Source organism: Puma concolor, chromosome A1, assembly GCF_028749965.1.
Source record: "Puma concolor isolate L17-30 chromosome A1, mPumCon1.1.hap2, whole genome shotgun sequence".
Taxonomy (NCBI): Eukaryota; Metazoa; Chordata; class Mammalia; order Carnivora; family Felidae; genus Puma; species Puma concolor.
In genome coordinates, this window is record NC_141667.1 from 107,809,201 (window position 1) to 107,835,926 (window position 26,726).

General features: G+C 39.4%; 2 protein-coding genes and 1 pseudogene across 3 annotated transcripts in view; 2 read left to right on the top strand and 1 right to left on the bottom strand.

Annotated features, from left to right (window-relative positions):
• NLN (neurolysin) overlaps positions 1-16,600 on the bottom strand; it is a 102,893-nt gene extending 86,293 nt beyond the window's left edge. The window contains exon 1 of the mRNA XM_086699872.1: positions 16,432-16,600. Coding sequence (XP_086555998.1) covers positions 16,432-16,472 — 41 coding nt within the window. The 5' untranslated portion in view covers positions 16,473-16,600. The remainder of the gene's footprint in view (positions 1-16,431) is intronic.
• On the top strand, positions 1,856-4,552 carry LOC112861666 (small ribosomal subunit protein uS2 pseudogene; annotated as a pseudogene).
• Positions 16,601-16,685: 85 nt separating the features above from the next.
• The window catches only part of SGTB (small glutamine rich tetratricopeptide repeat co-chaperone beta), a 47,332-nt gene continuing 37,291 nt past the window's right edge, over positions 16,686-26,726 (top strand). Inside the window, exons 1-2 of one of the 2 annotated variants that reach the window (XM_086699885.1) lie at positions 16,686-16,900; positions 18,405-18,526. In XM_086699885.1, coding sequence (XP_086556011.1) covers positions 18,427-18,526 — 100 coding nt within the window. In that variant the 5' untranslated portion in view covers positions 16,686-16,900; positions 18,405-18,426. The remainder of the gene's footprint in view (positions 16,901-18,404; positions 18,527-26,726) is intronic. The other variant, XM_025924506.2, reaches the window with a different exon arrangement.

The following is a 26,726-nucleotide window of genomic DNA, read 5'->3' on the forward strand; positions in this document are numbered from 1 at the left end:
ATGCAAAAGAATGAAATCAAGCCACTTTCTTACACCACACACAAAAATAAATTAAAAATGGATTAAAGATGGGAATGCAAGCTGGTGCAGCCACTCTGGAAAACAGTATGGAGGATACTCAAAAAATTTAAAATAGAACTACCCTACAATCCAGCAATTGCACTACTAGGTATTTATCCAAGGGATACAGGTATGCTGTTCCGAAGGGACACATGCACCCCAATGTTTATAGCAGCACTATCAACAATAGCCAAAGCATAGAAAGAGCCCAAATGTCCATTGATGGATGAATGGATAAAGAAGATGTGGTATATACATACAATGGAGTATTACTTGCCAATCAAAAAGAATGAAGTCTTGCCATTTGCAACTATGAGGATGGAACTAGAGGGTATTATGCTAAGTGAAATGAGTCAGTCAGAGAAAGACAAGTATCATATGACTTCACTCATATGAGGACTTTAAGACACAGAACAGATGAACATAAGGAAAGAGAAGCAAAAATAATGTAAAAACAGGGAGGGGACAAAACATAAGAGACTCTTAAATATGGAGAACAAACAGAGGGTTACTGGAGGGGTTGTGGGAGGGGGGATGGGCTAAATGGGTAAGGGGCACTAAGGAATCTACTCCTGAAATCATTGTTGCACTATATGCTAACTAATTTGGATGTAAATTAAAAAAAAATAAAATTAAAAAAAATTGAAATCCCACACAAAAAAAATGGATTAAAGACCTAAATGTGAGACCTAAAACCTTAAAAACTGTAGAAGAGCACACAGGCAGTAACTTCTTTGACATCGGCTGTAGCAAACTTCTTTCTAGATATGTCTCTGGAAACAAGGGAAACAGCAAAAATAACATATTGGAAACTAAAAAGCTTCTTTACAGTGAAGGAAACAGTCAATAAAACTAAAAGGTAACCTATACAATGGAAGAATATATTTGAAAATGACATATCTGATAAAGGGTTAGTATCCAAAATGTATAAATAACTTATCAAACTCAACATCCAAAAAACAAATAATCCAATTAAAAAATGGGCAGAAATTTGCAACGACATGGATGGAACTAGAGTGCATTATGCTAAGTGAAATAAGTCAGTGAAAGATAAATACCATATGATGTCACTCATATGTGGAATTTAAGAAACATATGTGGAAATTAAGAAACAAAATAGATGAACATAGGGAAGGGAAGGAAAAATAATAAATATAATGATAGGGAGGCAAACCATAAGAGTCTCTTAAATATAGACAACAAACTGAGGGTTGTTGGAGGGGTATTGGGTGTGGGGGATGGGTTAAATGGGTGATGGTAATTAAGGAGGGCACTTGTGATAGGCTTTGTGTGCTATATGTAAGTGATGAATCACTAAATTCTACTCCTGAAACCAATACTACACTATGTTAATTAAATTTTAGAAAAGTATTCAAAGAAAAAAAAATTTTTTTAAATGGGCAGATGGCATGAATAGACATTTTCCAAAGAAGACATACAGATGGTCAACAGACACATGATGGTCAACATCATTTATCATCAAGGAAGTGCAAAATATAAACTACAATGAGATATCACCTCACACCTATCAGAATGGCTAAAATTAACAACACAAGTCTGGGTGGCTCAGTCAGTTAAGTGTCTGACTTCAGCTCAGTTCATGATCTCAAGGTTCTTGAGTTTAAGCCCAGCACGGGGCTCTATACTGACAGTGAAGAACCCACTTCAGATCCTCTGTCTCCCTCTCTCTCTGCCCTTCCCCTGCTCTCTCTCTCTCTCTCTCTCTCTCAAAAATAAAAGAAAAAAAAAAACCATTAAAAACATTTAAAAAAAGAAACCACAGGTGTTGGCAAGGATGTGGCCAAAGGGGAAGCCTTTTGCACCGTGGTGGGAATGCAAGCTGGTAAGCCACTCTGGAAAACAGTATGAAGGCTCCTCAAAAAGCTAAAAATAGAACTACCCTATGATCCAGCAATTGCACTACTGGATATTTATCAAAGGAATACAAAAACACTAATTCAAATTGATACATGCACCATGATGTTTATAGCAACATTATCTACAATAGCCAAATTATGGAAACAGCTCAAGTGTCCAATGAGGGATGAATGGAATAAGAAGATATGGGGTATGTGTGTGTGTGCATGTATGTATATGTCATATATATATATATATACACACACACACACATATATATGTAATATTCCTTTGCATTATATCATTGTATATATTATATATATCATCATATATATACATACATATAAATGAATATAACTCAGCTATAAAAAAGAATAAAATCTTTCCATTTGCAATGACATGGATGGAGCCAGAGAGCATTATGCTAAGTGAAATAAGTCAGAGAAAGACAAATACCATATGAGTTTCATTCATAGGTAGAATTTAAGAAACAATACAAACGAACAAAGGGAAAAAAAAAACAAAGGGGAAAAAAAAATGAACAAAGGGGAAACAGATTCTTAACTATAGAGAACTGATGGTTACCAGAGGGAAGGGAGGTGGAGAGATGGGTAAAATAGGTGACTGGGATTAAGGAGAGCTCTTGTTGTGATGAGCACCAGGTGTTGCATGGAAGTGTTGAATCACTATATTGTACACCTGAAACTAATACTAGACTGTATGTTGACTAACTGGAATTTAAACTAAAAGTTAAGAAAGCAAGAAGGAAGGACGAAAGGAAGGAAGAAAAAAAGAGGGGTGCCTGAGTGGCTCAATCGGTTAAGTTTTTGACTTTGGCCCAGGTTATGACCTCATGGTCAGTGAGTTTGAGCCCAGCTTCGAGCTCTGTGCTGACAGCTCAGAGCCTGGAGCCTGCTTCAGAATCTGTGTCTCCCTCTCTCTCTGCCTTTCCCCTGCTCACAGTCAAGGAAGGAAAGAAGGAAGGAAGGAAGGAAGGAAGGAAGGAAGGAAGGAAGGAAGGAAGGAAGGAAGGAAAAAGGATTAAAGGGGAAAAAAAAGCGTTCATTTCTTTCTGTATGAATATGCATTTATTTATTCAAAAAAAGCCCTCCTTTCCCCTACTACAGTACTGCACACCAAATATTATAATAGTTGTCAAGTATGTATTAAGTTTATTTCTGGACTCTGTTCCTTCATCTATTTTTCTATTCTTGCACCAATACAAAACTGTGTTTTTTTCTTTTTAAATGTTTTTATTTATTTTTGAGACAGAGAGAGACAGAGCATGAGCGGGGAAGGGGCAGAGAGAGAGGGAGACACAGAATCTGAAGCAGGCTCCAGGCTCTGAGCTGTCAGCACAGAGCCTGACGCAGGGCTCAAACTCACAGACTATGAGATCCTGACCTGAGCTGAAGTCGGACGCTTAACCAACTGAGCCACCCAGGCGCCCCTTGTTTTGTTTTTGAATGACTGTAGCTTTGTAATACCTTGGTATTTAGTAGCTTAAATCCTCTAACTTGTTATTTTTCAAGTTTGTGTTTTGCTATTCTTGGCCCTTTATGTTTCCATTTTAAATTTTAGACAATGCATGTCAATTTCCACAAAAAGTTCTTCTGGGATTTTGACTGGGATTTTATTGAATCTAAAGGTTAAATTAGGGGAAATCGACAATTCTCCTGCATTCAGTAGTCCACCTTTCTGTGCTACCCAGGGAGGGGTTGATACCATGTTGTTTTGTGTTCCCGTTGTAACTTAAAGGGAAACTTTCACAATGTCCGGAGCCCTGATGTCCTACAAGTGAAGGAGGAGAATATCCTCAAATTCCTTGCAGCAGGAACCCACTTAGGTGGTACCAACCTTGACTTCCAGATGGAACAGTGTATCTACAAAAGGAAAAGTGATGGTATCTACATCATAACTGAAGAGAACCTGGGAGAAGCTTCTTTGGCAGCTTGTGCCATTGTTGCCATTGAAAACCCTGCTTGATGTCAGTGTCATATCATCCAAGAATACTGGCCAGTGAGCTGTGCTGAAGTTTGCTGCTGCTACTGGAGCCACTCCTATTGCTGACAACTTCACTCCTGGAAACTTCACTAACCAGATCCTGCAGCCTTCCAGGAGCAGGGACTTCTGGTGTTTACTGATTCCAGGGCTGACCACCAGCCTCTTACAGAGGCATCTTATATTAACCAGCCTACCATCGCTCTGTGTAACAGACTCTCCTCTGTGCTATATGGACATCACTATAGCATCCCTTGCAACAAGGGAGCTCGCTGAGTGGGTCTGATGCAGTGGATGCATGTCACCATTTCCCATAAACACCCATGGGAGGTCAATGCCTGATCTCTACCTCTACAGATACCCTGAAGAGATTGAAAAGAGCAGGCCACTATTGAAAATGCTGTGACCAAGGAGGAATTTCAGGGTGAATGGACTGCTCCTGCTCCTGAGTTCAGTGCTACTCAACCTGAAGTCGTAGGCTGGTCTGAAGGCCTGCAGGTTCCCTCTATGTCTATTCAGCAGTTTCCCACTGAAGACTGAAGACTGGAGCACTTAATCTGCCACTGAAGATTGGTCAGCAGCTCCCACTGCTGAGGCCACTGAATGGGTAGGAACAACTACTGACTGGCCTTAAGCTGCTCTTTCCCAAAGGCAAACAAAATGGAAATAAGGTGGACAGAAAATAAACAGTTTCTATCTTCAGTAGTCCAATCCCAAACTGACATCTCCTTTCATTTACTTGGATCTTTTGTTTTAGATCTGTTTTTTAGAACTTGCTTTTTATTTACTTAGACTTTCATTCTTTTCACAAATGTTTTGTAGTTTGCTGATGTTTTATATTTTTTGATTTGTTCCTAGATATTTAAAGTTTTTAATTCTATTTTTATTTATATAATTTGAAAATTTCACTTTCCGATTGTATCTTGCTAAGGAATAGACCTATAATTCAATTTGTATGTTGATCTTATGTCCATGGATATAAAACATTCATTCTAATATTTTATCCTTTGAATTTTCTATACTCACAATTATGTCATTGCAAAAAAATGACAGTTTTATTTCTTCCATTCCAATCTTTCCATCTTTTTTTTTTTTCCTTAAATTATTGCACTGGCTGAACCCTCAAGGACAACATTGAATATACATAGTAAAAACGGTCATCTCTGCCTCATTCCTGATCTCAGGCAGGCTTTTTAAAAGTAATTTTACTACTATGTATGAAGTTTCACATAGGCTTAAAAAATATATACTTTATGAAGTTAAAGAAGTCCTTCTGTTCTTGGTTTTGCAATTTTTTTTAAATTATGGATGGATATTAAATTTTATCAAATTCTTTTTATGCATCTCACATAATAATCACATGATTTTTCTCCTTTATTCCATTAATTGGTTAATTTCATGGATTGATTTTCTAATTTTTTCAAACTTACAAAAGCCCACTGGTTTTTCCTTGTAGTGTCCTCTTGAATTTGTGGAATGAGGGTTTGTAGTCTCATAAAATTAGTTAGGAAGTATCGACTATTTTTTGCTTCTTTGGAAATGATTATGTATGACTGGTATTATTCCTTAGATATTTGGAAGAATTCACTGCTGAAGCCGTATGGGTCTAGAGTTTTCTTTGTGGAAAATCTTTCAATACAAAAATAGTTTCTTAATAAATAAAAGATTTTCTATCTCTTTTGGTGTCCATCTTAATGTTATATTGTTCAAATAACTTTTCCATTTATCTAAATTTTCAAATATATAGGCAAACACTTCTTTATACTCTCATCTTTGACCATCTGTACAATCTTTAGTGACATTCCTCATTTTAATCCTTTTATTGATGTATATGTATTCCCTCATTTTTCTTGCTAACCTAAGTCAATCGATTTTATCATACTTTTAAGGGACAAACTTTGGCTTTGTTGAATTTCCCTATTGTGTGTTTGTTTTCTGTATCATTGCTTTTTGCTTTTTATTATTGCCTTCTTTCTATTTTCTTTGGGTTTAAACTGCTGTTCCCTTTCTGGCTTTCTGAGATAAAAACTCAAATCTTTCTTCTTTGCTAATGTATTTAAAGATAATTTTTCCTGAATACTACTTAAGCTATGTAATAGACTGCAAAAATATCTATAAAATTTTCCTATCTCTGTCAGCATAACCTACTGTAATATAATTCAGCAGTTTTTTCTTCTAAGTAATAAAAATTTTTTTTTTAGTAATCTCTACACCCAATGTGGAGCTCAAACTCAGGACCATGAGATCAAGAGTTACACGCTCTTCCGACTGAGCCAGCCAGGTGCCCCACAGCAGTTTTTTTCCATCAAGAGTTATCTCCACCCTTGAGTCTAGGTTTGACCATTTGACTTGCTTTAGTCACAAGATACTAGCAAATATAAAACAGAGACTTGTAATGCTTTTAAGCATTGGAACTTGTCTTCTTTTGTTGTGCTTGGAAACTTGGGAAGACCAGGTAAATGAGAGGAATGTTTCTGTAAATATTTTTGTAGCTACATCCTTATGTATGGTGTAGCATACTCAAAGCATAAAAGACCTACTCCTAAAGAGGAAGCCTTTTGCACTGCTGGTGGGAATGCAAACTCGTGTAGCAAGTCTGGAAAACAGTATGGAGGTTCCTCAATAAAAATAGAGGGGCGCCTGAGTGGCTAAGTCAGTTTAGTGTCCAACTATTGATTTCGGCTCAGGTCATGATCTCACAGTTTGTGAGTTCGAGCCCCACAATGGGCTCTGTGCTGATGGTGCAGAGCCTGCTTGAGAGTCTCTCTCTCTCTCTCTCTCTCTCTCTCTCTCTCTCTCTGTCACTCACTCAAAATAAATAAATAAACCTTAAAAAAATTTTTTTTAAGTTAAAAATAGAGCTACGCTGTGACCCAACAGTTGCATTACTAGGTATATTTACTCAGAGAATACAAAAATACTAATTCAAAGGGATACATGCACTCTGCTGTTTATAGCAGCATTATCTACAAAAGCTAAGGTATGGAAACAGCCTAAGTATCTACTGACTGAAGAATGGATAAGGAAGATGTTGTATTGTGTGTTTGTGTATGTGTGTGAAAATATGTATATATACACATATAATATATATGTATACACACACATACACACACAATGGAATATTACTCAGCCATAAAAAAGAATAAAATCTTGCATTTCCAATGACATGGATGGAGCTAGAGTGTATTATACTAAGTGAAATAAGTCAGTCAGAGAAAAACAAATACTATATGAATTTCACTCATGTGGAATTTAAGAAACAAAACAAACGCGCAAAGGGGGAAAAAAAACGGAGAGAGAGGCAAACCAAGAAACAGACTCTTAACTACAGAGAACAAATTGATTGTTACCCTAAAGGTGGTGGGTGGGGGGACAGGAAGAAAAAATAAAAGATGTGAGGCAGAAAAAGAATTTTCCTCTTAGTCTTGAGGTTAAATACGATTAGGTATCAAAGACACCAGCTATGTGTGGCTTGGAAATAGAAGGATATCCTTTTGAGTGCCAAGTAGGTGGAATGGGATAGGATCTTCCAATGTACACTGAGGTAATCAGAAACCCCAATTTTGTAAGCTGGAGTTTCTCATACTTCCTTCAGTTTATGTTGATTTTCTTTTGGTTTCACTTAATAATTAGAAAAGTCATTTCAAAAAAGTCAATATTCATGATAGATAAAGGTTTCAAATATGCAAAATGAAACATAAAAGTACTAGAAGAAAAGTCAGGTGATTTAAAAAAATTCTAATCTTGGGGTAGAAGGAGATTCTAGGCACATGACCAAAGGCAGAAGTCATTAAAAAAAAAACAAACAGGGGCGCCTGGGTGGCGCAGTCGGTTAAGCGTCCGACTTCAGCCAGGTCACGATCTCGCGGTCCGTGAGTTCGAGCCCCGCGTCAGGCTCTGGGCTGATGGCTCAGAACCTGGAGCCTGTTTCCAATTCTGTGTCTCCCTCTCTCTCTGCACCTCCCCCGTTCATGCTCTGTCTCTCTCTGTCCCAAAAATAAATAAACGTTGAAAAAAAAATTAAAAACAAACAAACAAACAAACAAACAAAAACTGATATACTTGATTACATAAAAATTTTAACTTGTGTAGAACAAAAAGCGGGAACAATCCACCCCAAAATTCAAAGACTAAAAAAAAAAATTTAAAAAAATTGCAACATTTATGAAGGGCTATTACAAATTAATACTCTGAATTTAAAAACCTCCAAAATCCAACCAGGTAATTCACAAACATGAAAATAAGAGCTAACATATATTGAGCTTTGATGTGCCAATATTGTAGACCAAATGCTAAAATGACCTCCATTTCACCCCTCTATGTACCTATGACTTCTTACAATTTTGAGTTTGCTGCTCCTCCCATCAGGATACAGTCTGTCTTTGGGAGTTGCTCTGGCCAGCATAATGTGGCATAGTTGATGGTACTCCAGTTTGAGCCTAAGCTTCAGGAGGCCTGTATACACTTCCACTCTCATGGAACCCTGCCATCGCCATAAGAACAAGTCAGAATTAGCCTCTTGGAGGATGAGAGAGAATGTGAAAGAGAGCCAAACGGCCCCAACTTTTGCCATCCCAGATCCCCAAATATATGACGCAGCTCAGCCAAGATCAACAGAGCTGCCTACACAATCCATGGCTGATAGGTGGAATGATCCTGGTCAAGACCAGAAAAACTGCCCTGCAAACACAACGTGTGTCAGCAAACATAAACATTTATCACTATACTCCCGAGATTTGGTTTGCTACATAGCATTATTTTGGCAATAGTAATGGATATAGTCAAGTAATGTTCAAAGTACTCTATATTTATTTACTCTCAATCTTAAACAGGTGATATGAGATAATAGCGAATATATATTGGTCTCTGCCCCTGATTCTTGGCAATGAGCTCCTAAAAACCTTATTACTTCCTAAGTGATAAGGGCACTAGGATCATCTTTTGTTGTAATATTTGGTTTCTGACGCTGGTTCCCGACACAGGGCTCCTGAAAGCCTTGAAATGTCCTGGCTGATAGGAGTGTCTTTTGTTCTGATGAAGTGACTGGATAGGCTCCTAGATGAGAGCTGGTCACCAAAAAGAGCCATGATTAGATGATTGAAATTTTTAGCCTTCCCTCCCATTCTCTTGAGAAGGGAGAAGGGCTGAAAATGGAACTAACGACATATCATGCCTACCTCATGAAACCTCCATCAAAATCCCAATAATAAGGGGTTTGGAGAGCTTCTAGTTTGGTGAACACAGCCATGTTCCAGGAGGATGATGCACCCCAACTTCAAAGAGACAGAAGCTCCTGTGCTCTGACCTCAGTATCTCTTCATCTGCATCCTTACAATAATGTCCTTTAACTGGTAAACATGTTTCCTGAGTTCTGGGAGCTACTCTAGCAAATTAATTGAACCCAAGGAGGGAGTCATGGGAACCTGAGACTTAGAGCCAATAGGACAGAAGCAGTGGAAACAACATGGACTTGAAATTGGCATCTGGAGTTGGGTTAGCAGACTTGTGGAGCCAGCCCTTAACCTGGGGGATCTGATGGTATCTCCAGGTAGACAGTGTCAGAATTAAGTTAAAATGTAGGACACCCAGCTGGTGAGGCAGAGAATTGCTTGCTGTGGAGAAAACTTCCACACACATTTGGTGACCTAATTGTCATAAGCCAAAAGTTCTGTGTGAGTAGTAAAAGGCCTCCTAGGAGAAGGAACAACTGTTTTTCTAATACAGATGAGTACAATTTTTCCCTCTCTTATCTCATCTCCTGTACTCCACTCCAGTCACAACGGCCTCTTCGAGTTCTCAAACACATCAGGCACAACACCAGCTTCTCACTGAGCCCTCTCCTGTAAACTCACCAATACTAAATACCCATCTATCCTGCTTTATTTTTTGCCCCCTAGCACATTTTCCCATTTAACATATGCTGTATTTTCCTTACCTGTCTTTCCCGTTAGAAAGAACATAAGCTCCACGAACATAAGGATTTGGGGCTGCTTTGTTCATCACTGTATCACTAGATCTAGAATAATGTTTGGCACATAATACTCAGTAAATATTTGGCGAGTGAAAAAAATCAGCCAATCAATTTCAGCTTGCTGATGAAGAAATAAACACAGAAAAATTAAGTAACTCTGCCTAAGATCACAGTGCTAGTCAGTGGCAGAGGCAAGCAGGCTACAGATTATTCTAGTCTAGTCTAGAGTACTATACTACCTGCCTTTCTAAAGCAGAGTGTGGCATATACATATGTGCCCAATAAACATCAATTTCCTTGGTTCTTCATACTTTAATCTAGGTGCTTCTCTCCACAGAAGTTCTCTCTTTTATCTTAACCAAAGAAGTGATATTATTTAAACATGAGAAAGTACTAGGACGTTTCTGTGCAAAACCAGGGGTAAAGAGCAACAATAAAAATCCTCCTTTACAACATTTTAAAATCCATTTATACAACTAATGTGTAACCTTTGATATTTGTAACTTAAAACCTTTTCTCCATTAGTATTTTTTTTCTAGCACCAATGTAAAATTCTGGGGTTTCTATCTACTGGATTTGGGGAGACAATCTCGATTTTATTTAATTAAAGATACATAAATGTTAAGTTTATGAATAACTATAATTTAATTTGTCTGACTTTCTAAGACTTCCCATATGAATAAATTGGGAATGCCTGGGTGACTCAGTCAGTTAAACGGTTAAGCATATAACTCTTAGTTTCGGCTTAGGTCATTATTTCCTCCTTTGTGGGATCGAGGGCTGTGTCAAGCTCTGCACTGACAGCAAGGAGCCCGCTCGGTATTCTCTCCCTCTCCCTCTCTGCCCCTCTCCTGCTTGCATGTGTGTGTGCATTCTCTCAAAACGAATAAATATTTTTTAAAAAAGGAAAAAGAAAACAAGGAACTTTTTTGGTCTTCAGATCACAAGTCCTGAAATTTTATGAGAGAATTAAACTCACCAAATAAACTCTCAAAAAAAAAAAAAGTGCAAGTGAATGTAAATTACAATAAGAGAAGTTTCAGGGCATCTGGATGGCTCAGTTGGTTGAGTGACTTCGGCTCAGGTCATGGTTCATGAGGCCAAGCCCTGCATCTGGCTGCTCGTTGCTGTAAAGGCGGAGCCCACTTTGGATCCTCTCTCCCGCTTTCCCCACTTGCACTTTCTCTCTCTCTCTCAAAAATAAACATTAAAAAATAAACATTTAAAAAAACAATAAGAAAAGTTCTACTTAACTAATTGGTAAGGATAAAAAATATTAAAATGCTCAGTGTTGGTAATCGTGTAGGAAACTAGCATTTATACACTCCACTGGTAAGAGTGAAATTTGGTCGAAACTTTTTGGAAAAAAATAGGTACCAAAGGCCTGAAAGATGTGCATCAAAGGCCTCTGATGTACAAATTCCTTTGCTAAAAACTTATATTGATGAAATAATTAAGGATTTGGAAAAAGACCTAATAGCAAGAATGTTTATCTAAGCACTATTACTCAGCAAGAGTTGGGAAGAGTTATATCCAAAAGTAGGGATTAATTATCATACATTTCCAAATGGACTATATTGTAACTCTTTATATTATGGAAAAGTGCTTGCAGTACATAAAAATTATAATAAATATGGTATAATCTCATATTTGTAAAAACAAAAACATCTATGTAGAAAAGATTTTGGAAGCTATTAACACATGGCTCTTCTGGATTGGTGGACTTGTTTCTTTTGCTTGTCAATATTTTCAGTTTTCCACAGTGAACATGCATTGCTGTCATAATTTTTAAAACCAAGGGTTTTTTTAATTGAATGAGGAAACGAGGGCCATTATAGGCATAATCTGGACTAAATATTGTTGAGTCATCTTTCCCATTTGTCTTTTTGATCATGCCATGATCCATCCCTCACTCTACATTAGATTCTGCTTGGCTCAAATTCTGTGCAATTTAGATGAGGTAGGAAGGGAAATTCTCCTGGTTTAATTGCTATGGCAACAAAAGTTGAAAGAAATCTTAGGTATCATTTAGTCTAGTCCTTTTCATTTTACAAAATAAGGAATTTGAGAGATCCAAGATATTGAGTGATTTACTTAAGGTCATAGGTTATCTCAACAGCAAGCATAATGTCTTCAGATTCTCAGTCCCCTCATTCCCAAGAAGTTAGCCTAGTAATCCATCAATGATATGGGCTGCTCAAATGGCTTTGGAAGGGGATATATAGCAGCTCTGCCAACAGGAAAACACAAGAAGAATCTTAAGTCAGTAAATAAAAACCTGGTCACTTTAAAACACTAAAATGAACTCCCAAGTGTCGTAAGAAATTAGGAAAAATATATCAAGAGAGCACAGAGGCCTTCCATGTTGCCTAGTATCGACTGTTTTTTGGAGGATACAGTTTGAAACAAAGATATTGTGATTAACTCACTCACAAATGCTGTAATTTAATGACTACTACTACTGTATATGTTGATTAACTGTAATATTATGCTGTTAAGTAATAAAATAGTTGCTATAGTTGATCACCAGCTTTTTTTTAAAGTTTATTTATTGAGAGAGACAGAGAGACAGAGAGAGAGAGAGAGGAGAGTGCACGAGCAGGGGAGGGGCAGACAAAGAGAAGGAGAGAGAGAGAATCCAAGCAGGCTCTGCACTGTCAGCACAGAGCCCAATGTGGGGCTTGAACTCACAAACTGTGAGATCATAACCTGAGCCAAGATCAAGAGTCGACACTTAACCAACTAAGCCACCCAGGTACCCCTGATTACCAGCTTCTAACAAGATAATAATTGCATGGCTTTCTATATATTTATTTTCTTCCACACATAAACAAGGAATCTGAGTAACAAGGGGCACTTGGGTGGCTCAGTCAGTTAAGCATCTGACTCTTGGTTTCAGCTCAGGTCATGATCTCATGGTTCATGGGTTCAAGCTTCTCAATGGGCTCTGTGTGGAGCCCACTTGGGATTCTCTCTTTCCCTCTCTCTCTGCCCACCTCCCTTGCTCTCACACGTCTCTCAGAAGAAAAAAAAAATCTGAGTAACACAGACCAGTGGTTCTCAAAATGTGGTTTGCAATCCTTGGGGATGGGAATATGGAGAGGGGTCCTTGAGACCATTTCAAGTCATCTGTGAGGTTAAAAGTATTTCATGATAGGGGCGCCTGGGTGGTGCAGTCGGTTAAGCGTCCGACTTCAGCCAGGTCACGATCTCGCGGTCTGTGAGTTCGAGCCCCACGTCAGGCTCTGGGCTGATGGCTCAGAGCCTGGAGCCTGTTTCCGATTCTGTGTCTCCCTCTCTCTCTGCTCCTCCCCCGTTCGTGCTCTGTCTCTCTCTGTCCCAAAAATAAATAAACATTAAAAAAAAAACAAGTATTTCATGATAATACTATGATATTATTTACTTTGTTCACTTCGTCAACATTTGTACTGATGGTAAGAAGCAATGGTAGATAAAATCATTGGCACCTTAGAACAAATCAAGGCAGTGGCACCAAAATGTCTTAGCAGTCATTATACTCTTTACGACCACTCACTCATGCTAAAAATTAATGTCAATTTCACTTTCATGAAATAGTAAAATGTTTAATTTTATTAAATCTCAATCACTGAATGTGTATGTGTGGCAATGTATGCATACAGCATTTCTGCTGCAGAAATTCTCTCAAAAAATGTAACAAAATGAGCCTGTCACTTCAAGGAACTGACAGTATTTGTTAGCAGTGATAAAATGTCAGCTTTAAAATGAAAATTAGAATTTTGAAAAAGTGTATCTGGCATTGTGAGCGTGCTAGTTCCCTAATACTTCAAGACATTTATGATGAGATGGATGATGATATTAGGGAATATGATTTGATATTGTAAAACGTAATGTATCAACATTAGGAAGATCTGTTTAACAGAGTGAACTGCTATTTTCCAAGTAACCAATGTTTGGTATTTGAAAATCATGGGTAAAAGATCCGTTTAAAATCTAAGATAGACACATGGATTTTAATATGATAGAGTAAGAAAAGTACGTGGGTAGTTTCATATTCTGCATTGAAACTAATCTTTAAAACACTACCACATATCAAACTTTGGTATGATATAAAGCATATCCATGATTACTTTTAAAAAGTAGTCCTAGGGGTGCCTGGGTGGCTCAGGCATTTAAGTGTGTGACTCTTGGTTTCAGCTCAGGTCATGATCTCACGGTTCATGGGTTCAAGCCCCATGACAGTGAGGGGACTGCTTGGGATTTTCTTTCCTTCTCTCCCTGCCCCTCCCCTGCTCACTTTGTCTCTGTCTCTCTCAAAAAATAAATAAATTTAAAAAGAAAAGTAGTTTTTCCAAATATATATGAATGGGAGGTGGAATTTTTTTCATCTTTTTAAAAAAATTTTTTTTTTCAACGTTTATTTTTTTTGGGACAGAGAGAGACAGAGCATGAACGGGGGATGGGCAGAGAGAGAGGGAGACACAGAATCGGAAACAGGCTCCAGGCTCTGAGCCATCAGCCCAGAGCCTGACGCGGGGCTCGAACTCACGGACCGCGAGATCGTGACCTGGCTGAAGTTGGACGCTTAACCGACTGTGCCACCCAGGCGCCCCATGGAATTTTTTTCATCTTAAACCAAAACAGTGTAACATATCAAATGCAGAAGCAGATGTAAGAATTCAGCTATTTTCTATTAAGTCACACATAGACAAAAGGTGGAAACAACCCAAATGTCCATGGACAGATGACAAACAAATGTCATATATCCAGACAATGGAATATTATTCAGCTTTAAAAAGGAAGGAAATTCTGACCTAAGTCCATGGATGAAACTTAAAAACATTACGCTAACTCAAATAAGCCAGTCACAAATACTTTATGATTCTACTTGTATGAGGTACCTAAAAAAGTAAAATTCATAGACAGAAAGAATAGTGGTTACCAGGGATGGGAAAGAAGAGAATGAGGAGTTATTGTTTAATGGGTACAGAGTTTCACTTTAGGATGATGAAAAAGATCTGGAGACAGATAATGGTAATGGTTGCACAACAATGTTTAAGTTCTTAATGCCACTGAATCTTGAACTTAACAATGATTAAAATGTCAAATGTTAAGTTATGTATATTTTACAACAATAAAAAAAAAAGCTGAAGAAAAGGAAAAAAAACCCCACAATTCCACTCTTCTTACTCATGTTTTTGGAGGAGTTTTGGAAAATAGTTTGGAAAATAGTTTCATTTTTAATGAAATGTTATTTGTGCATGTAATGAGTTTATTATTGTTTTATAAATAAACTAATAAATACTTTACAATTCCCTAGTTTTCATTTCTAATATGGTTAATATGGATAGATCTAGTACAACCCACATAAACAGAAGCTCTTAGGTCCTCAATGATTTTTGTAAGGTAAAGAGGTCTTGGGGCTAAAAAGTTTGAGAATTGGTATCTTACACGATATTTATTCTCTCTTCTTACACCTGCATTATTTATCTTCACTGGTTGGTATGGCTGCATTTGAAGTTGTTATCACTTGCAGCCTGCAGACTAAAAGGACAGCGTGAAATATGGCCAAAACCATCACATTAACTCTCTATAATTACTACTGTCCCTTGGACGCACCATAAGTCTAAGGACTGAGCAACATAAAGCTCCTCACGGATGAGTGACCATGTACAATAGAAAACTGTTAAAAAGGTTGAATGCTTAACATTTCCCAAAGTAGTTTTATAAGTATCTAGCAAGAAAGACACATTTCCTTTTTTCTGTTGGATCTTCATTAGGATGTACAGTTCAAGGCTGTCTTCGGGAATGGGAGTGGTAGAGGCATTGTTTCTGAAAACCACTCCATCTAGCGCATCCAAGCAAAGAATTTAATTCTCTCACCATCTTGCTACTGGTCTGTTGCAGAGGGGTGTGGCTTGGGAGCTAGGAAGCAATCCAAAACAGCAGCTGAGGCTGCCCCAAACCGTGTCCAAGCAATAATTTCCTCCATTTTGGGCCAAGTCAATTTGCCCCAGCAAGAGGCCGAATGTTTTATGGGGAAGAGGTAAATAAAAAGGAAATTAGAAAGCATGAACGGAGAAAAGCCGCAAAACCATAGCGGTTTCATCTTGCAAGGACGTTAAACGATTTGTATGCTAATGATGTGCGTGAGGGGCAAATTAGAATCCCTATTCCTGAGTCTACAGCTGCCGGCACTTTCAATAAGAGGTCTGCAGTTCTGGATGGGGGGGCGGGGCGGAAGTCAAACGATTTTCTTATCCGAACCATCCTTCTGCATTCATTTTGGGCCGGGCCTGTGACCAGTCTCGCTGACTGCAGCTGAGGCAGTCCCAAACAAAGGGGAATGGATGCCTTCCCAAGAGAGCGGAGGAGGGAAAGGTGGCCCTAAGTTCCCCCGCGCCAGGTGTCCCTCAGGGCAGAGCATGCGGGCCGCGGGGAGGGAGAGGCCCAGGAGCGTCAGAGGGGTGCGCTTGGGAAAGCCCGAGCACAGGCACTTGGCACTGACAGGACGGAAAACCACTCCCGGCCCACAGTCAAGGTTAACCCGCACACCGAGATACCTGTGGAGGCCTCGCACAGCCGAAAGGCACTGGGCGATCATGGGAGCGCCGAGAGGCGGCGGCGGCGGCGGCGGCGGGCGCGTTGTCCTCCGGTTTGGGGTTGAGGGAGGCGGGGCGCCCGGGAGCCAAGAGGCGGCCTAGCGGAGGAGGCAACAGCCCTGCCCGCGCCCTCCCACGTGCGGCAGCACCACGCCGGCGCCCACTTGGGCCCCGCCCCCCCGGCTTGCGCCCCGCCCCGCGCTCCTGGCACCGCCCCGGGGGCGGTTCTGGCGAGACCCACTGGCCGGGAGCAAAGCGCATAGCCTGGTGGGCTGAGGGGCGGCGGCGGCCCCAGAGCAGCGGAAGTTTTGGCGACCGCTGGCACTACTACGATCGGGAGCCAGGCTGAAGCTCGGAGGACCAGCGAGCGGGCGGACCGGTTTACGGACGCCCGTGGGCCCGCTGCCACCATCTCGCGTCCTCTTGCCTGGTAAGGGGCTTCTGTCTGGGATGGGTGCGTCTCCTGCCGCCCCAGGTGGGGCCTGCACCGCGCACCCGCATCAAACCCCGTCTGGGCCGAAGCGAGGCCCGGATACCCAAGGGAGGTAGGAGGTCGATGTGTTATGGGGAGAAGAAGGGGGAGAAGACGGGAGGAGACTGGCTATCTTCGTTTCCCCTCCTCACCTTCTTCACTCCCCATTCTTTTTTCACCTTCTGCCCTGGGGCCTTATTTAATACTTGCAACCCCATGGCCTAAAGACTGGGCTTGCCTTTAGAATAAGCCTAGAAATAATAAACATCCTGGCGGCGGGTACCACACCCTGGTTTTGGATTAGGGAACCTGGAGAACAGATGGATGATGCGATTTAGTGGAAATAAGCCATTAATGCCGGCTGGCCCTGCGCCACTGTTTGGATGCGATAGTATTCCATGTGAATGAACATGACCGGGAGCTTCCAGCTTGTCCACGAGAGCCCAGCTACTGCAGAGAGCACTGGTCGGTGTGTAGTATCCATCGATTTAGGCAATGATTTTCCGACATATCTAGATTAAATAGAAATGCTATTTTTATTAAGAATGACACTCAATAGTTGAACACCCTTTCATTAATATACTTCCTCCTCAAGTAACAGTCTCAGCCTAAAAAAGTTGGTGCAGTGTAAATTATGCATACATGAAAAAAAAAATCTCATGAAATAGACGAAGATGCTTATTGTAGATGAGCATCTGAGTCAGCAGTATGAAATCTCCCTCAACATAGTACTGAGGCCTTTTGGGGATTTCTACTTCTGTATCTGTACCCCTGTCCTTATCCGTATCTGTACCATATATACTGTTAAGATATAATGAGATAATGGGGCGCATGGGTGGCTCAGTCGGTTAAGCGTCTGACTTCTGCTGAGGTCATGATCCCACAGTTCGAGGGTTCCAGCCCCCCATCGGGCTCTGTGCTGACAGCTCAGAGCCTGCAGTTCGGAGCCTGGAGCCTGTTTTGGATTCTGTGACTCCCTCTCTTTCTCTGCCCTTCACCGCTCACACTCTGTCTCTCAAAAAATAAATAAACATTAAAAAAAAAATACAGTGAGGTAGTCAGTGACTCTCTCTCTCTCTCTCTCTCTCTCTCTCTATCTCTATCTCTCAGCCCCTCCACTGCTCACACTCTGTCTCTGTCTCTCAAAAAATAAATGTTAAAAAATTAAAAAAAAAAAAAAAGATCCAGTGAGTTAGTGTCTAAGCTTGTGTGGTACATGTTTTGAGAAAAATTCTACTTTTGCAAGTTTTAACATAATCTAATACTACTGGGTATAAATCAAAATATGTGATATATTATCATAACAATACTTTGTGTTCTCCTGACTTTTAAAAGAAGAATGAAGGTAATGCAGGTTTTGTTTTTGCTTTTTACTTTTGATGTAATTTATAACCCTTGTTATTTATAACTTTCCTAATTCTTTAAAATAACTTAGATCAGTGTTTTCCTTTTTCTTATCAAGGAAAAGCATTTAAGCTTTTAAAATGTCATCTATCAAGCACTTAGTTTATGCAGTTATTCGTTTCTTACGGGAACAAAGTCAGATGGATGCTTATACCTCGGATGAACAAGAAAGTTTGGAAGGTAGGCATGAGCGCTTTTTGTTCATTTGTGTTATAAATAAAGACTAAAATAGCTATAAGCCTGACTTTATGACCTATAATAACAAAATGATAATGTTTTGTTGATCTTTTGAGAAGAGAGATCCTGTGTCCATTCTCTGAGGCTTGTTTGGTTTTAATTAACAATACAATAGGAGGACTGTGATTCACTTATTGAGGACCTAGTATGTGTCAGAACTATGCTGTTCACACTGTGGGGAATTTTTTCTTTATAGTAACTGCCAAGTTAGTATTATCCTCATTTAACAGATAATAAATGAAACCAGATAGATTAAGTAACATAACAGCGAAATGTGGCAAAGCTGACATTTAAATCCTGGTTTTTATTCTGAAGATCTTGTGTCTTCCTGATAGGAAAGCATCTCGTTTAGGATTGATATATGAAAATACCTTAGTCATCATAAAAGCAGTATGTAAAAGTCTAATAATTACATCACAATTAAACTCTAACAGCGTTCTATTTGGACACTTGAAAATGAGAGGATTTTACCCTTGTTTTATGTAAGCTTTAAATATTAGATTTGGTAATCTGTAAAGTTGAGTGAGACTTGCATGAAAGCATCATGTGTTTCCTTGACACCATCTTTTCTGCTTCACATTTATGCATTATAAAATTTAAATTCACTATAACCATGGAAAGATTGAATTCTGCAGATGAGCTTGTGGAGGTTCAATGAGTATACCTTCCTTGTGGCCTAAAGACTTAATTATTGCAATGAGACAGTGCATTTGGGAGAATTGAATAAGTTATACAATTTGATTTTGTCATCTTGAAGCTATTTCTCCTATAAAAGGGATCCCTCTATTAATTTCAGTAGGCACTTCCATTGGGAATATGCTTTTAAGAGGTGGGGATGAAAACCGGCATTTGCTCTAAATCTGCTTGCAATCTGGTGAGATGCTGTCTTTCCAGGTGGCAGTGAGAGGAGCAGGTGACACACAGTTGGAGAACATTGCAGTTGGTTCGTTTCATATTAAAATCTTTTTGTCCTCAGTTAGACTATGTGAAGGTAAAGGTGACTGGTTATCTAAAGAAAGTGTTAGTTATGGTTTCTCAGTAATAAACACATAAATGCAATTATTTAATAAAAGATGTTTCTTCCCTAATCAAAGCAGTATAATACTTTTAAGGGCCAGAAAGAAAATTGAGAGGTTTCTAAAAATCAAGATGTTATGCCCTATTTTTAGGATGGTCTTCAGCCAAAAATATGTGCCTTCATCTGTTTGTTATGTATGGCAGTCAGAAATAGTGCCAATTGTTTTTGACCGACCCCTATTTTTGACTCTGTGAGTCTAATTTAATTGAGTATGAAATCATGTGGAGAAGTCTGCCCACCTTCTAGACATTTAAAAAAGCTCTAGGAAAGGAGCCTGAGTTCTAGTACCAGCCTTACCATAGTGGTGAAGAATTATAGCTTTATCAGCTTTGAGCTTTTTCATCAGATTTTGTCACCCACACCTAATTGTCATCATCTACCGACATCTACTTCATGTGGCTCCTGCCCTCTGTCACTCTTTCTAGTACTACTCCTGTCTTAATTCTTGGCAGTTGCAGTGTACTCATAGGTGATTCTTTGAGTTCTTTCAATACTTCTGTTCCTTGGCCTCTCCTCCAGTGATCTCAACCACTCAGCTGTTTGGCCATACCCTAGACTAGTGGTTCTCAACTCAGGATGATTTTGCAACATCTGGAGATATTTTTGATTGTCACCAGTGGGGGGCTGCTCTATGGCATCTAGTGGGTAGAGGCCATGGAAATTGCTAAACATACTATAATGCACAGGATGGACCCCAGAACAAAGTCCAAAATGTCAGCAGTGCCAAGGGTGAGAAACTCTTCCCTGGACATTATCATTACTGAAACTGCATTCTCCCCATAATCTCTATCGTCAACATAACACTTCCTGACCACTACTGCCTGTCTTTCCAACTCACTCCCTCTAAAATCGCTACCTCAACAATTCTTGACCCTACCAATACCTCCAGTATGTTGATCCCTTACCTTTCATACCCCTTTTCTTACCCCATTTAAATACCCTGGTTCATAATTATGTTCATGCATTGTACATCTCTCCCTTTCTTGTAAAACCCAACCTTGTTTAAATTCAGCTCTCCACCTACTATGTGCTCATGTCCATGTGACTTTGTATAGATGGAACAAAACCTATAACTTTGCCGATCGATCCCACTTTGATTTCATCATCATGAGCCTCAGGTGGACCTGTCATGCTGCCTGGCAATCACACTGTCTCTTCCAAGTTCATTCACACTTTTGCTCTCCTAGACCACCACTTTAACACTTTCTCCCATCTTCTCAAACTCTCAAATCTCCTCCTCTGTACTCACTTTTAGTTCATGAGCTTCCTTCTTACCCTACCAAGATAATTGAAGGAATAAGAAAACAACTTCCACAGACTCCCCCTATCCCATCTACCCACCCACCAGCATGTACACCCCTACATATTCTGCTTGCTTGGCTAACTATTATATGCTATGTATGGACTAAATGTTTGTGTTTTCTCAAAATTCGTATGTTGAAATCTAATGCCCAGTGTGAGGGTATTAGGAGGTGGAGCCTTCATGATTGAAGTTAGTGCTCTTATAAAGTGACCCCAAAGAACTCCTTTACTCTTTCTACCATGTGAGGACACAGTGAAGAGGTACCATCGATGAACCAGAAGGCAGGTTCTCATTAGACATTGAATTTACCAGCACCTTAATCTTGGACTTCCCAGCCTCCAGAACTATGAGAAATACATTTCTGTTGCTTATAAGCCACCCAGTCTATGGTATTCTGTTAGAGAGGCTGAAACAAGATTAAGATACCACAGCTGAACTATCCATTGTCTTTTCTAAATGGAACCTCTTTACTGGCACACTGGGTCTGATTCCGTCCTGTCTCACCTACTCTGGGATATCGCTCTAGTTATTCTACCCTTCTTGTCTTACATCAGCAAATTTTCACTCTGTGTTGGATCATTTTTATCAGTATATACTTTTCATTGTTTCTCACTTCCTAAAAAAACAAAAACAACAGCTAATTACTCTTGCCATATTACCCCCTACTTCCAAACTACTGCCTACTTTTATTGTCTTGCTTTTGCTGGAAACCTCGTTGAAAGAATTATCTATACTTTTTAAAATTCCTCTCTTATTCTTTCTTGTACCCATTCCAGTTTGGCCTTTGTTTCAGCCTCTCCACCCATAGTCTTCTCATCAAAGTCATCAGTAATTGCTGAGTTATTTAGTTCAGTGATCAGTTGTCAGTCTTCATGTGTCTTTTTAGCTGCTGTTGATAAAGCTGATGATATCCCTCATCTCACAGCCCCCACCCCTGCCCCGCTGTCATATATTTGATTCACTTGGCTTCCAGGATACCTCCTTACTCTCTCTTGGTTTTCTTCTTATTGCTTGCTCCTTCTGTCTCCTTTGCTAGTTTCTCATCTCTTCCCTGACCTGGAGTGCCCAAAGTATAGTGCTTGATCTTCTCTTCATTATCTATGCTTATGTTTTTTTTTTTTAAACGTTTATTCATTTTTGAGAGACAAAGAGAGACAGAGTGTGAGTGAGGGAGGGGGAGAGAGAGAAGGAGACACAGAATCCCAAGCAGGCTCCAGGCTCTGAGCTGTCAGCAGAGAGCCTGACACGGGGCTTGAACTCACAAACCATAAAATCATGCCCTGTGCCGAAGTTGGACAGTTAACTGACCGAGCCACCCAGGTGCCCCTACACTTACTTTTTGATGATGTCATTCAGTTTCTTGGCATTTAACTAAGACCTTCCTTCTGAACTGCAGATTTTTATATCCAACTGCCTACTAGATATCTCTACTTCTATGTGTAATAGGCATCTCAAAGTGAACATTTCCAAGACTGAACTCCTGATCCTCCCACCCAAAATCTGTTCCTTATCTCAGTTGATGGCAACTCTATCTTTTCAGTTGCTTAGGCCCCAAACTTGGGCATCATTCTGAACTCTTTCTCTTGGACTCTGCCTTTAATCATTTAGTAAATCCTGTTGGCTGTACCTTCAAAATTAGAGTCTTAACTGTTTCTTCCCATCTCCACTGATGTCACCCATGGATATAATTAAGTATTTCTCATCTTTTTTAATGTAATAGCCTCCAACTGATCTCTCTGCTTTTGTCCTTGCAGCTTTGTTGACTATTCCCAATACAGCTACCATTGATATTTTAAAACAGTATGTCAGGGGCCCCTGGGTGGCTCAGTCAGTAGAATGTGTGACTCTTGATCTCATGGTTGTAAGTTCCAGCCTCACGTGGGTGTAGACATTACATGAAAATAAAATCTTAAGGGGCGCCTGCATGGCTTAGTCCATTAAGCATCCAACTTCTGCTCAGGTCATGATCTTGGACTTTGAGAGCTCGAACCCCGCGTCCGGCTCTGTGCTGACAGCTCGGAGCCTGGAGCCTGCTTTGGATTTTGTCTCTCCCTCTCTCTCTGCCCTCCCCTGCTCATGCTCTGTCTCTGTCTCTTTCCCACACTTAAAAATAAGCCAACATTTTTTAAAAATTAAAAAAATAAAATCTTAAAAAAAAGAGTCTATCATTTCTCTACTCAAAATCTTGCAGTGACTTCTTCATGCTACTTAGTCATTGTTTAAAGTATTTATATAACTCAGGCTTCTGTGATGTGTTGTTCACAGACTCTTCCCCTTTCTCATTTGGCTTTAGGCAAATTGGCTTCCTAACTCTGAATACACAAAATCCCCTTTCCTAAAGGCTTCTGTTCTGGTTATTTTTTCTGCTTAGAATGTTGTTCTTCTAGATAATGGTAATACCCCCATCTTCTTTGAGTCTTTGTCAAATCTGTTTTCTGAGTGAGGCGTACCCTGGGCACGCTGTTACATCTGGAACCTGCTTCCCTGCTTTGCTCTCCGTACTCCCATATCTTCACCCTTCTCTACTTTTTATTGCTTATAGCCTAGCTCTTCACCCCTGTCCCTGAATGTCAGCCCCAAGAGGTCAGAGATCTTTTCTGTTTTATTCACTAATCTATCTAGCGCATGTACAAAAGTACCTGACACATTGAACTGCATGTAATATAGTGTAAGTACAGTAAACATGGGTTGAATTGAATTGGTGAATTGAATGAATCGAGTGATCCTGGGCATATCAGTTAGTTGGACTATATCTTTATTTCTAAGTCTGTTAAGGGAAACTGTCTGCCTCTTCTCCATCAGACAGATTTGTTAGGAGAATCAGAATCAGTCATGGCAGGTAACTAGAGTATGGAAACTTTTGAATAAAGTGCTGAACAGGTAGGATGTGGTAGGTGTTGAATAGAGTTCTTCACTGTCCTTCTCCTCATCAGTACCAAACACACTATTATTGTTTGGTGCTAAAGGGGAACAATATTTATATACAGTATTTGTTTATAGTGTATGACTTATTCATGAGTACGACCTCCTCAAAGGAGGATTGAATGTAATAATCCTTGTTTCATAAGTGAGAATCTTGAGGTAAAAGTAAGATAAATTATTGTACCTAGGTTATTTAATTTTTTTTGGCTGGATAAATAATAAGGTAGTCCTGAGTTTTTGCCATATTACCCTCACCCCACATAATACTTCATGCTTTTTTGTCTTCCTTTTGCTGGAAAACTCTTTGAAAGAGCAGTCTATGCCTTTTCTAATTCCCCTCCTTCTCTTTTTTCTTGAACCCGTTCCAGTTGGGCCTTTGCCTCAATCTGTCCATCTACACTAACGTCATCAAGGTTAAACACTTTGGCAGCTAGGTTTACCTATCAAACAATTCTTTTTGCTTATACAGAGAATCTAAAATAGTCAAACTCATAGAAGCAGGGAGCAGAATGGTGGTTGCCAGAGCCGGGGAAGGAGAAAATGGGGAGGTGATTGTCAAAGAGTACAAAGTTTCACTTATGCAAGATAATCAAGTTCTAGAGGCTTACTACTCTTCACAGTGCTTATCATCAGTTGTTATATACTTAAAATTTGGTAGGAATATAGAACCTAGGTTAAGTGTTCTTACAACACACATAATAAAAGTGATAAGAGCAAACTTTGGGAGGTGATGAGTATGTCTCTGGATTCAATGGTGGTAATGGTTCCACAGGTGTATACTGATCCTCAAATTCATCGAGTTATAGATGTTAAATATGAATAGCTTTTCATATGTCAACCATACTTCAGTAAAGCGGTTTGAAAAAACACACAGCAAATAATTGTGTTTAAAACAAAACATCCACCTCCTTTAATGATATTTAATTGTGTCTAGTATGTACAAGACATGTGTTTTAAGATCAGTGGCCACAGAGATAAAGGAGCTAGACTGAATTGCCTCAACAAGATAGAGCATAAAAATCCCTTAGTTACCACATGGACTTTTCACCTGTCAGTATTTAGCACTGAAGTTACATACTCTGGTTTTTGGTTAAAGACTTGGTTGTGGACTATCCTTTTTTCCCATGACTGTGAACTAATGTTTTGGAGCGCAGAAGGGCCCTACTCTACAGATTTTGTTGTTGTTATTTCCTCTGTAATTTAACTATACTTCCATTGTAAACAAAGAAGTAGATTAACTTTATTGAATACCTACTATTTGCCATATATGTTAAAGTCAGAGATGAATAAGGTATAGGCCTTATCCTCATGGAGATAGTCTAATGTGGGAGATAGACATTTAAGAGCATGTCCTATAGTATGATAAGTAAAATAATAGAAACATGTACCAGTATGAGTTTATATGGTATAGTAAAGGAAATGACCAGTCTGATCAGGGAGGAAAGATATTGATCAAGAATCAATATATACACATAAACAGACACATTTACCATTATTATTGTTGTTGTTTACATTAACTGACTTCATGGCAGTGGGAGCATATTTTTTTGTAGCCCAATGTTTTTAGTGCTGGAGCAACTAAAGTGTGAAAACAAGCGCTTGGCAAGAATAGAAATTGAGAGGATAAGGAATGGGTAAACAGCAGATTATTTTCTATGTTAAAGGCACTCTGACTTCTTGTGGTTGGTAACTTAGTTGCTTATTAGTGTTTATTTATTTATTTAAAATTTTTTTTAATGTTTATTTATTTTTGAGAGAGAGAGACAGAGTGTGAGCGGAAGAGGGGCAGAGAGAGAGGGAGACACAGAATCTGAAGCAGGCTCCAGGCTCTAGCTGTCAGCACAGAGCCTGATGCAGGGCTTGAACTCACAGACCGCGAGATCATGACCCCAGCCGAAGTCAGACACTTAACCCACTGAGCCACCCAGGTGCCCCAATGTTTATTTATTTTTGATAGGGAGAGAAAGTGCGTGCAGGGGAGGGGCAGAGAGAGAGGGAGAGGATCTGAAGCTGGCTCTTTGCTGAGAGCAGAAAGCCTGATACAGGGCTCAGACTCACAAACCATGAGATCATGACCTGAGCCAAAGTTGGACGCTTAAGTGACTGAGCACCCAGGTGCCCCAATTCAGTCCCTTTTCTAAGGAGAATTGTTCTGTGGATAGTGATAGTAATAGTATTTCTATTATGACAGAGGTGTTTTTCTCAGGGCCATAATTAATACATAATGTATCCTTTAAAAGTCATACACAAGTATCAATGAATCTATAATCAATCAGACAGAGGGAGATGAATACTCTATGATCTCTCTTATATGTGCAACGCTAATAAATAAACAAAGCAAGCACATAGATACAGAAAAGAGATTGGTGGTTGTCAGAGGTGGGGCATGGAGGTGAGAGTAACGGGTGAAGTGTTTTTGTTCTGTTGTGTTTTTAGTTTAAATATATTGCATACAAATAATAATGAAAGTCATACATAAATATTTGTGAATCTATTCCATACTGCTTGGAAGTACACTGGCCACTGTGGCTACATTCTCATCTTGTGGAGCCAGGAGAGAATTCCTTTTCAAAGGAGAGAATTCTCAAGATGAGAATCTGCCTCCATTCACCTCAGTGAGTACTTGTAGAGAGGACAGGTTATCTTTCTTCCCTGTGATTGCCCTGGTTTGGACTCCTTATGTTTAGATCATTTAAGTAAGAACCCACTTGGTTTTCTGCTTCCATTTTCTCCTTCAGCTTGTCTTATTCTAATTCATTCTCTGCATTCCTATCAGACTTGTAGTTCTTTTTTTTTTTTTTTTCTTTTTTAAATTTTTTTTTTTTCAACGTTTATTTATT